Here is a 12,805-nt window from a genome sequence, read left to right on the forward strand (position 1 = left end):
AATGAAAAAAAATGGGACTTGTGAATGAATTTTGAATAGAATATTACAGTAATCAAAATCATCTATTATAAGTTCTAGAAGCTGCTTCAAATCATTTATGGAATGAATTCAGAAAAATAAATAAATGAATAACTGGTATGGTAGAAGATTAGTTAGAGAAAAAGAAATCTAGAATATTTTCCAATCTCCAGAATCATTCATCTTTTCCTTCTTACTGCTTTACTCACTATTTGAAACTAAACCTAGGGGACACCTGGTTCTCCATGTGGCTTGGTATTCATCATTGTCCTTTTCAATATGGTAGCTTCAAAATCTCTTTAGGTCCCAGGAGATGCAGCTTCAGGTCAGATTCAAGTTATAAATTTACCATCATATCTTCACTCACCCCTAAACCTGCTCCTTTCTCAAACTCTTTCTTTCTATATCCTGTTGTGCTTCCCCAAATTCCTGGAGTTGTGTTACCCACTTGCCTTCATGGATTGGATTTGATGCTTCTTATTCCTCCCTACAGAGTAGCCTAGAGATTCTGCCCTTCCTTCCTCTCCACACCTTCACCACACTACTACTCTATCCAAGTTCTCATCACACCATGCCTGGATTGATTTACTTCTAAATTTTCTTCTCTTGTGTTCATACATTCAACCCTTCTGCTATTTGGCTCCCAAATGCTTTCTGTTAAAACAAATATTTCATGCACAGAGGCAAACCTCCCAGGATTTCTTCTGCTCTTACCTGCCCCTTACTTATATGAGAAGTTGGCTACTATCTGAAGTGTGTTTTGTAAGGCCAACAAGCTAAGAGTTTTTTTTTTTTCACATTTTGACAGGGTTGTAAGAAGAAGAAAAAGAACACTATGGAGTAGAGACTCTATGTGATTGGCAAAGTCTAAAATAATTACTATCTGATCCTTTAAAGAAAAATTTGCTGGCCCTTGACCTAAAGCTTGTGGCTAGTCAACACCTCATTTTTTGTTCCCATATCCCACCACATCCAAACATAGTATCCCTGACTTAGACAGGAAGTCCTCTTACATTTTCAGCCATTCTAATTCTCATGTCCATGTGTCTGTCTAGGTAGTTCCCTGCTTTATGCAGTCAACCCCTCTTTGCACAATCAGATCTTTTGCCTCAGACTCTAGGTCCCTCCAAAAACCCTGCTCAGGTCATGGTAGCCCCTTTTGTTTGTTCCACTGCCTTACGCTCATTCTCTACTCCATGAAACTTCCCTCAACAAGTATACAGTAAGCATCATGTATTCTTTTTCTTCATTTTTTGTTGTCATGCTCTGTCTCCTTGGTGAGACATTAAGGTCACTGGGGGTTGTTTTCATCATCATTTACCTTTAATGCACCCAAGCTGAGCTCAGGTAGGTGGTTTGGTAGAATGAATTAATTTAGCTCAAGAACTCAAGCTGGACTCCAAATAGGCTGTTCTCATGACATTGGGGCATCATTTTTATAAGGTTCTTAACCTCTGAAGCTCTGCTCTAAACTGAGGAACAGAATGTTTGCCAGGAAATGAAAGAAAGCTTCTTATCTAAAATAGAGCCTCTTTCAGAATGGCAGAAGAGAAGCTAGTGGCTGCTTCTAAGAATGCCCTTTCTTTTGCCAATCTTCTATTGGGCAGAATGAGCCCTTTGTACAATTATTTACGGCCATAAGATTATAAAAGCTTGCATTTCATAGCAGTGATTCTTAACCTGTTATGGACCATAAAATGAATAAGCTTGTGAAGTTTGAGAAATAACATTCATTACATTTTACATAAAATTTCAGGGGTCAATAAACTCAGTGTCAAGTTATTATATTCACGACAGATATAAAAACCTTAAGAGCATGCACATTAGGCAAATTAACTGATATTAATATGAATGTTCTACATTTTGGCTAAGAAGCAGAAAATGGGTACACACACAGGGATTTGGAATGGTCAATTTTCACATTTTTCTATAGGAAAAAAATGTTATACTGATACACATTTTAAGGTACTGACCATGAGTATATTTTTGTCACTGAGGAAAAATACTGGACACAAAGTAAAGAAGAAAAATTATGTTTAATAAATTCAGATGTCAATGTGTTTCCATTCCATTAAGGAGTATACCGAACTTTCCAAATCATTTTAAATCATTTTTTTGGCCAACAGAGGGAGCTCTAACATAAGCAGCTCTTTTGGATCCAAGTGAATGTACTCTGGAAGAATCTCTTTTATATGAAGCTTTAAATATATTCCAAATTCCCAGCATCCCCCCCCTTTTTTTTTTTTGGTACCAGAGATAGAACCCAGGGGTGCTTAACCACTGAATCACATCTCTAGACCTTTTTATTTTTAATTTTGAGACAGGGTCTCACAAAATTGCTTAGGGCCTCACTAAATTGCCAAGGCTGGCCTCAAACTTGCAATCCTCCTGTCAGCCTCTGGAGCCACTGGGATTACGGGAATGCACTACCATTGTCTGGAAAATTCCCAGCTTTAGTACATATCAGTTTATATTATCAGTTTATATTCTGCAAGGCCTGGCCAGCTGCTATTGTCATCTCTATGTGAAGAGAGATGTGAGCACCACTGAATAATTGAATATGTTAATGTATCTCTAACAAAGTATGATTATTTGCACAAAATAAATAAAGAGTGTAAATGGCCTCATACTGGGTGAATTCTGGTATTGTCCCCAAATCTGTTTTAGAGCACAACTTCAGCAAAAAGTGCACTTTTCAGAGCTTTCTAATTTTGGAATTGCAGAGAAGGGACAGCGATACATTAAGATCAGAGTTAAATTATAATTTTTTTTTCTCTCACTGAAAATATTGCATAAATGCCAATCATTAGGGGAATGAAGATAAAATTTCAAAATTCACTATTTTAGAGGTTACAGGTAAATGAAAACAGACTAAATTAGTCATTGAAAATTCAGAATAGGGGCTGGGGATGTGGCTCAGCGGTAGTGCGCTCGCCTGGCATGCGTGCGACCGGGGTTCGATCCTCAGCACCACATACCAACAAAGATGTTGTGTCCGCCAAGAACTAAAAAAAAAAAATAAATAAATAAAATTCTCTCTCTCTCTCTCTCTCTCTCTCTCTCTCTCCTCTCTCACTCTCTCTTTAAAAAAAAAAAAAAGAAAATTCAGAATATATTTTACATACAGAGGGTTATGTTTGGTGGCCCACAGAATTAAAACAAAGTCTTTTTTTGATATTGGGGATTGAACCTAGGGGGGTTCTTTACCACTGAGCTACATCTCCAGCGCTTTCTATTTTGAGATAGGGTCTTGTTAAGTTGCTGAGGATGGCCTTGAACTTGTGATCCTCCTGCCTCAGCCTCCAGAATTGCTGGGATCATAGGCATAGATCATCACACCTGGCAAAAACAAAGTCTTAAGCCCTGTTTGCTCTCTATCTCTTATGTTACTTGGTCTAATCATTTTAGTTATTTTAGCCAGAATGATCTCTTCAAAATGCAAATCATTTCCTTCAGAGTTGACAGGAAAAAACAATAAATACTTCCTCAATTTGTCACAAGGTCCTTCACATGTGTCTCCTTCTCTTCCCTCAGTCTCCAGGCCTTCTCTACTCCACTCTGTAGTTCTGATGTACTCAGAACTGTCTCCAATGCACTTTGCTTACTCTCACTACCTGTTATATGTTCTCCTCTCTTCCTTGCTGGTTTACCTGACATCTCCTTTTGGCCATTATAATTCAGCATGAATGCCACCCTCAAGTTGTCCTTGATTCCTATTCCCACTTTGCATTTTCACAGTAGCATGGACTTATATCTTTAAAAACACTTGGAATACTATGCTAAATTGGCGGTTTCCTTGTAGTTCTTACACCAGACTATGATATTCCTGGGAGTAGAGAGCATATCTGCCTCTTTATCACTGACTGTGTCCTCTGCACACAGCCCAGTCCTGGCACATGGATGGTGTTGAGCACTTACAGTATTTGCTAGATGAATTACATTTTGGGAGATATGTAGATTTTTGATAGCTGGAGATGGGAGAAGACATTTTTAAATTGTGACATGACTGAAACATGGAGTCAGGACAGTGCCAGCAATATTCATCATAGTACTTTGAGTAGCCTTATTTTGCTGGAGCACTGAGCTTGTGGAGGCAGGAGAAAGGACAGAGCTGAAAGGAGTGTTTTTTTTTTTTTTTAAAGAAAGAGAGAGAGAGAGAGAGAGAGAGAGAGAGAGAGAGAGAATTTTTAATATTTATTTTTCAGTTTTCGGCGGACACAACATCTTTATTTGTATGTGGTGCTGAGGATTGAACCCAGGCCGCACGCATGCCAGGTGAGCGAGCTACCGCTTGAGCCACATCCCCAGCCCAAGGAGTGTTTTTTTTTTTTTTAAATATTTTTTAGTTGTAGTTGGACACAATATCTTTATTTTATTTATTTATTTGTATATGGTGCTCAGGATCGAACCCAGGGCCTCACATGTACTAGGCAAGCGCTCTACCGCTGAGCCACAAACCCAGCCCCTGAAAGGAGTGTTGATAATCATTAATTAAGAGGTCAGGGGCTGGGGATGTGGCTCAAGCGGTAGCGCGCTCGCCTGGCATGCGTGCGGCCCGGGTTCGATCCTCAGCACCACATACCAACAAAGATGTTGTGTCCGCCGAGAACTAAAAAATAAAAATATTAAAAATTCTCTCTCTCTCTCTCTCCTCTCTCACTCTCTCTTTAAAAAAAAAAAAAAAAAAGCCTGTCTGGGGCTGGGCTTGTGGCTCAGTGGTAGAGCGCTTGCCTGGCGTGTGTGAGGCCCTGGGTTCAATCCTCTGCACCATATAAAAATAAATAAAATAAAAGTATAAAAAAAAAAAGAGGTCAGTGTGGTAGAATGAATGACCAAAAAATATCTTAGGTAAAGTCACTTAACCTCTCCTGATATTGTATGTAAAGTTAAAAAGTTAAATAGCCCTTCAGAGTCCTAAAATTCTGTGATCTCTAAAAGTGAGGTGGACTTAGCTTCCCGGGAGTAGTACATTTGGGGATAGGGAGGGCCTTGGGTACTAGGATGAAGAGTCCAGCATTCCACCTATAAGAAGTATAAACTCACTCAGGTTACTGACCATGGGTGTAACCTGGTGATGTTGTAGGAGAGAGAGACTCCCAGGCAGCCAACATGGGAACCCCCTGCGGGAAATGAATAAGGCAATTCCAATGGTCTGAGCATGAAGTAACATAATAAAAGACCTGGATTTAGCTTCCTGGGGTAAGCTTGATAATTTAGACATCTCAGGTATCACAAGAAGTATTGTTATGGAAGAAATACTGAAGAACAGTCAGGCCAAAGTCTTATTTTCACTCTTAAATGCAAGGTGCTACCCAGATATGGGGGTGTTTGAGATCATTACTAAGTTTTAGAAAGGCTGACCGTGGGAAGGTGGCAGTTTCCACTCTCACTAACCTGATGCACACAGATGTTACACTTATCACAGAATACCATATCATTCCCTTCTTCACTGTCTGGAGACCGGCACACATCACAGATCACATCTTCATCATACTCTATGCCTAGCCCTTCCTCTGTCTCAATAGCATGGTTCATATTTTCATGGCAATGGCGTTCCAGGACTTCTACTGTCTTTTCCATAAGGGTCTCATCAACTGGCCCATAACCTGCACAGAAATACAAACAATCAATCAACCTGTCAGTCAGCTGTCATTCCCAAATAAGCTACCGTGAGCCCAGTGCAAGGGTGAGTAGGATTCTAGAGGAGAAAACAATGTTTTTTTCCCTGTTCTAAAAAAAACTCCAAATTTAAAGAATCTTGTTCTCGAGCTATTCTAACATTTACCTATAAATACATATTAGTGTTTGATGCATGAAAGGAGTAATACATTTTACCATATTTCTTAGAAGTTTACGGGTTCTTTGATTTTTTTTGTTTAAATCCTAGTTAGTCTCCTCCTAAATCTCTATTTTCTCTTATTCCCAAGCTTGGTAATTTTGAACACTTTAATTTGTAGTGTAATACAATAACTAAATCACATGACAATTCGGACATAAATAGTTCTTAGCAACCTAGCTTCAATAAGCTTATCTAATGATCATATAAGGAAGTTTTCAATTTTAAGCCATAAAAGGAAGGTATAGATACTATGTGTACATGATTAAACATATAAACTATTTTGTTTTCGAAGCCTGACTTTTATAAAACTCAATACCACTTTCAATAGCAAACTAATATAAACCTATTAGCACTCATAAAGGTCTGACTGCAATTCTAAAATTACCTTTTTGTTTCTTTATTCCTTTTTTCTTCTATACTTTTATTTTCTCTTAGCCTTCCACATTTAACTAAAGGATTCATATGGCAGATGTTGGTAACAACTAAACATTTTTCTTCTTAGAAGGACTAATGATTTTGTGAGAGCACATATATATTTATTCTAACAGCTTGTAAACTCAGGAGTAATTCTCAAAATGATCCAAGACAAAATATTCAAGAATTCTACTTCATTTGTAATGTAAGACATTCTAAAGATCTTTGGAATTCCTTACAAACTACTTTTAAATGTAGCTTCTTTTAAAACAAAAAATTACCCAGGCCTTATGTTTCATTTTTCCAGCCAAGTCTCTCTCTATATATATACACATATGTATACATGTCTATATATATACATATACATATTTATATATGTAATATATGTATAAATAATAATCTGATTAAGAGAACTTGGATTCCAACTTTACTTAATATTAGCTATGTAAACTTTGACAAGTCATTTATTCTCTTTAGGGCTTAGTGTTCTTATCTACAAAGTAAGGATAAAATAACAAATTCACTGATTTGTTGAGGATAAAATAATATTCATACATTGCATAGTGTGGGGTGCCAGTATATAGTGAGCACTGAATTTACAAAATTTCTTTTTTTCCTTTCTTTCTTTTTTGGTACTGGGCATTAAACTTGGAGGTGCTTTACCACTGAGCTACATCTCCAGCCATTTTTAATTTTTTTATTTTGAGACAAGGTCTTGCTAAATTGCTGAGGTTGTCCTTGAACTTCCAATCTTCCTGTGTCAATCTCCTGAGTCACTGGGATTATAGGTGTGTTCCACAATTCCCAGTTGCCTAAAACTTCCTTAATCTAAGCCCCCAAATACTTAATTTAAAATTGTTTCTATAAAGTTCTATAAAATTGTTTCTATAAAGTTTCTATAAAGCTCCTAGAAGTGTCATTACAATGTCATTCACCCTAAAGGAAAACTTGAGATAAGGCAAGTCCTATTTCAAAACTATTCTAAGCCTAAATGCAATGTAGTATCCTGAATGGGATCGGGAACAGAAAATGGCCAGGAGTAGGAAAAAAAAAACCTGTGAAATCCCAATAAAGTCTATGGGATTATACAGTAATATGCCTATGTTGATTTCTTAGTTTTGACAAATGTACCATGGCAAAGTAAGATGCTAACATTAGGGAACTGAAATTGTGTGAGGTGTACATCGGAACTTTCTACACTGATTTTCTGAAAATCAAACTATTCAAAAATAAAAAGTTTATTTAAAATGAATTAGTTATAAAAGTATCAAAGGGTCCTTGTCATAGGTGGTTTCATAGGCAGCACTAAGTGATTGCATTATCTACGATGCTACATGTTTTACATACATGTAACACCATGCACTGAGCCATCAGTCTACTTGATTATGTCCTCATACTCTGATGTTCCATCTGTCAGTCTTTTATTCCCTTCCCTTTGTGGTTACCACCCTAAATTGACCAGCCCCTCTCCTCTTGCAGGGAAGAGTAAGAGAAGATATAAATCAACAAGTTTAAAAATGCAAGGAATGAGAATTGGTTACTGGCAGAATAACTACTATCACCATGCCAAACTGGATTTAATATAATTTTATTTTTTTCACTTGCATTTAAATACCAGCCTAAAAGAAAGAAAAAAAAGAGAGGAGGAAGAAAAACCATTTATCCCTGAATTGACAATAAACAAATGTGATTCAAACAAAAATGAAATCAAATGCATTCTTTATCATATCTCATATGGAGACTTAAAAATCACCTACAGTTCCACAGGAAAACTTGACCTACACTCTGCTTAGACTGAAACAGGTAAACAAAAGGCTTAAGTGTGAAGTGAGTCTCATTTCAGCCTAGCATTTCCTAGCACTGATTATATGGTACTGTCTGGTAACATTTACTTTCAAATTATTGTTATGCTTCTTTCCAAGTTTTTGTTTGCTTTAATAAATATAGTAAAATGTTTATTTCATTTATAAAAAATTGTATGGTTCTCCAGAACTCAATGGAGGAAACTAAGAGCTGCTTGGAGGATGTTTCTCCCTAGATCTGCCATTTTTCTTTTGGGCAGCAAAATTATAAGTCTAGCACTAAGGGGTACTGTTCATAGCAATCTATCAGTTGTAATGGTGGTACTCAATGCTAAAGTTGGAACTTCTCTCAAACATCTGGCACATGTATCTTTATACCTGACCCTGCTCACCGATCAGAGTACTTTCCAGGGCCAACGCAGGAGCTCAGAATCCTTCTTAACCAAAGTCTGATCAGCCATGACCACAGTCACACTCGGCACTGGGAAACAATCTCTAAACCTATATGCCATCCTTGACCTGTGTTATTTACCTTGAATGAGGAAAGAAAAGGTCAGATTTAAATGTCATTGCTGTTTCAATACATTTATGCATTTGAAGACATACCTCATAAAGTAAGATCAAAGAAAAAAAAAGGCCAGAAAAGAAAGAAAGGGAACAAGATGAAACCAAGTTAAAGGGTTCTAACAACTTAAAAAAACTCATGAGTTGAGTCAAAGAACAATTACTTATGAGAAAATAACTTACCCATTTCTATGAGGTCTTCATTGAGTTCCTGAAGCCAGAAGATGTCCATGTCATCTAGGTCATAGCGGCATGTAGATGCTGCCAACTCCAGAATGTTGATGTAGCCAGGCTCTGTAGTCTCTGGGCTGGAGCAACGGATGTACTTTCGGGGTCGAACAAAGAGAACCTCTTTTGCTTTCTCAGATATAACCCTAGAAAAGCAAGAGGGAAGACATTGGTTGATCAATAGATGACAGGTTCCAGACACTGACTGGATGAGTACAATAATACTTAGGCCATGACAGTGCTCTCCCTTTCCTTCCGTTCCCTGCTTTGCCCTCTGAGAGATAGGGTAGATTCCTTTCTAGGAAGCAAATGGTTCTGCAAATTGAGTTTTGTCATCTGCTGTGAAACACTGATACTTTAATGATATTAATTACACAAATAAGAAGTTTAAACTCTCATTTCTAGAACTATAGGATTTGAACCTAATTCAAGAATCCAAAATTGATAAGCATCATTCATCCTCATGGATCCTGGGACCTGACAAGCATTCATTCTAATAAAATGTTGTTGCATTATTGTGTGTTCTTGGTACAGTAGTCACCAAATGTAATTAAAAGGGGAAAACTGAGAGATGGTGATATCTGCACAAAGGCACAGCTAGATCCCCAACCAAAGATATAGTTCAGTCAAATTCATGATTTTCTACCATGGAAACAATAATGGATGGTGGTACAGAGCATGGACTTTAGATTCTCATGGGCCTATTTTTCTGCCATTCACTTGTATGGTGATCTTGGGCAATTAATTTGCATAAGGCTCAGTTTTCTTAGCTAATACGTAGGGATAAGAATGATAAATTATGATAAAAATAATAATAAATACCAAACTTGTATTGGTTATTATAATTATATGAAATAAAGTGTTTGGCATAGTGTATAGTAAAAACTTAGTGTTCAATAATGTCAGTAATTATTATACTTATTATTTTCACTACACAAATGAGTTAAATCAAGAGGCTATGGAGTTACAAAAACTGAAAGCATTTCACAACCATAAACAGCAACCATAAGTCTGAGCTAGGGTAACATAATAGAATGAAAAATTCCTACTCTTACATCAACTTGCAGGCCTGAGCAAACACATACTTCCTCTTACCCTTCTTGACACTCAAAAGCCAAAGGAAACCAAACAAGGGAAAAATGGAAGTTTTTTTGTGTCAACAACTTATTCTATAATTGATGGTTTAAATACCATGTGAGGCATTAGAAAATATAACCAGGAGGAAATATGGATTATTAAATTCCTGGCAACTTTTTTTTTCTGGTACTAGGGATTGAACCCAGGAGCACTCTATGTCCCTAGCCCCCCCTTTTTTGTAATCTTTACTATTTATTTATTTATACAGAGCCCTTCAATGGTTTGAATTACACAAATTGAATTTTTTCTGAAATTATAAATATGCTTTAGCAGTGGTGATTTTGATTTAAACTTTGTACATGTGAACATTATGGTTCAGGAGCACACAGAGAGGAAGCATTGTATAAAGAAATGAGCATACTGGGCAATCTTTTAGGGTTTTTTTTTAACCATACGATTTATTTTAATTTTTTTAGTCATACATAACAGCAGAGTGTATTTTGACATATAATACATACATGGAATGTACATACATCAATCATAATGTCTATTTTATTCTGCTGCCCTTCCTATTCCCCCTACTCCTCCCCTCCTCTCCCATCCTTTTTCTCTATCCAATTTAATGTGACACACCTTTTTTTTCTTTTTGTCATCACAACATCATATATGTATTCTGTATAACAATGCCTAGCCCTTTTTTTAAAAAAATATTTTGAGACAGGGTCTTGCCACATTGCTGAGGCTAGTCAAACTCTTGATCCTCCAGCCTCAGTTTCCTGAGTTGGTGGGATTACAGGCCTGCACCACTGCATCCAGCAATCCCTGGTAATTTTAAAGAATAGGGTGGGTTATCTTAAAACAAACAAACAAACAAACAAACAAAAATCCCCCAGAAATAGGCACAGATGTCATCATAAAATAACGAAAATTATTTCTCTGGAAGGCTTCTGAACCTAGCTCTAATCTGGAGTCATTTATTTGTAGAAGGATTCATAAACATAAACATAATCCTAAGAATACATATAAATATATATAGGCATAGTCCACCCTACAAATATTGAGTTGATATTTCCTTTGAAACATTCTTCCAAAAGCCTATTATTCCAATTAATGTTATCTTGAATGGTGTAAATAATTATACACATTTGTATATTTTAATTTTACTACCATATAAAGTTTTTTTTAAAGCTAAAGGCAACAAACATTTGGGAACAAATGAAGAAATCTCAAATATTGACTAAAGCTAAAGATTTGAAACTGCTATCAAAGGTCTGTTTCTAACTGAAATGAACACAACTGAAAAGGACAAGACACACATGAATTCTCCAGAAACTATGAGATTAAATATGCAGTGCTTCTTTGGTACATAGCTTACAAAGTAATAATATCCAAATTTGTTTCAAGATTTGTCTTTTTCTAAAAAGAAGACTATTCATAGCTAATGATTTGTTTAAATTGTCTCGAGTTGTATATGGGAAAGGTAGACTATAAATGGTTTTGAATTAAACTAATGTGTTTATGAAGTTCCTGGAAAAAAATCAAAGGTGAATATATTTATGACCTTGGGGTAGGCAAAAATATTTTAAATAAAACGCAAATGCCATTAACCATAAAAGAAGAGACTGAGCTGGCATGGTGGCACACACCTGTAATCTCAATGGCTCTGGAGGCTAAGGCAGGAGGATCTCCAGTTCAAAGCCAGCCTCAGCAACTTAGTGAGGCACTATGCAACTCAGTGAGACCCCGTCTCTAAATAAAATACAAAACAGGACTTGGGATGTGACTCAGTGGTTGAGTGCCCCTAAATTCAATCCCTGGTACCCCCCCCCAAAAAGAAGAGATTAAAAAAATAAACTTCTTCTGGTTATCAAAAGACATAATTAAGAGGGGGAAAAGGCAATTCATAGAACAGACAATATTTATAATTACATAGACAAAAGAGGACTTATATCTACAATGTATGTAAACACTTGCAAATCAATTAGAAAAAAAATAAGACAATCTGGGACTGGGGTTGTGGCTCAGTGGTAGAACACTTGTCTGGCATGTGTGAAACATTTGGGTTCAATCCTCAGGACCACATAAAAACAAATAAATAAAATAAAATGTTAAAAAACCAAAACAAAACCAAGACAATCCAATTCAAATCCAGACAAAAGACTTTAGACACTTTAAAAATAAGGCTATCCAGGGGCTGGGGTTGTAGCTCAGTGTTTGAGCACTTGCCTCACATACGTGAGGCACTGGGTTCAATCCTCAGCACCACATAAAAAAATAAATAAAATAAAGATATTGTGTCCTTAAAAAAAAAAGGTTATCTATAAGGCAAACAAACTTTTTGTTATCATACCAGGGACTGAATCCAGAACCCAGGGGTATTTAACCACTGAGCACATCCCAACCATTTTTAATTAAAAAAAAAAATTGAGACAGGGTCTTACTAAGTTGCTTAGGGCTTCACTAAGTTGCCCAGGCAGGACTCACAAACTTGTGATCCTTCTGACTCAGCCCCCTGAGTCTCTGGCATTATAGGTGTGCACCACCACAACTATATGGCAAGCAAACTTTAAAAGGCTTTCAACCTCATTAGTTATCACAAAAATTGAAATTACAATAACTCATCTATCAGAATGGCTAAACTTTAAAAGACTGACTCAAAATTGACAATACTAAGTGTTGTTAAGAAAGTAGAACAAACAGAACTCTCATAAACTGCTGGTGGGAGCATGAATTGGTATAACTACATTGGCAGCAAATATTATAGCTATCAGGTAAAAACAGTTTGACACACACTTCTATGACCTAGCAAATCCACTTGTAGGCACTTAACAAATATGTACACAACTATGTACCAAAAGATGAA

General features: G+C 36.5%; 1 protein-coding gene across 1 annotated transcript in view; it reads right to left on the reverse strand.

The window, feature by feature from the left end:
• The window catches only part of Jade3 (jade family PHD finger 3), a 118,420-nt gene that overhangs the window by 26,361 nt on the left and 79,254 nt on the right, over nucleotides 1-12,805 (reverse strand). Inside the window, exons 6-7 of the mRNA XM_026413740.2 lie at nucleotides 8,821-9,011; nucleotides 5,413-5,624 (exon numbers count right to left, since the gene is read on the reverse strand). Of these exons, the coding sequence (XP_026269525.1) occupies nucleotides 5,413-5,624; nucleotides 8,821-9,011 (403 nt within the window). The remainder of the gene's footprint in view (nucleotides 1-5,412; nucleotides 5,625-8,820; nucleotides 9,012-12,805) is intronic.

Source organism: Urocitellus parryii, chromosome X (genome assembly GCF_045843805.1).
Source record: "Urocitellus parryii isolate mUroPar1 chromosome X, mUroPar1.hap1, whole genome shotgun sequence".
Taxonomy (NCBI): Eukaryota; Metazoa; Chordata; class Mammalia; order Rodentia; family Sciuridae; genus Urocitellus; species Urocitellus parryii.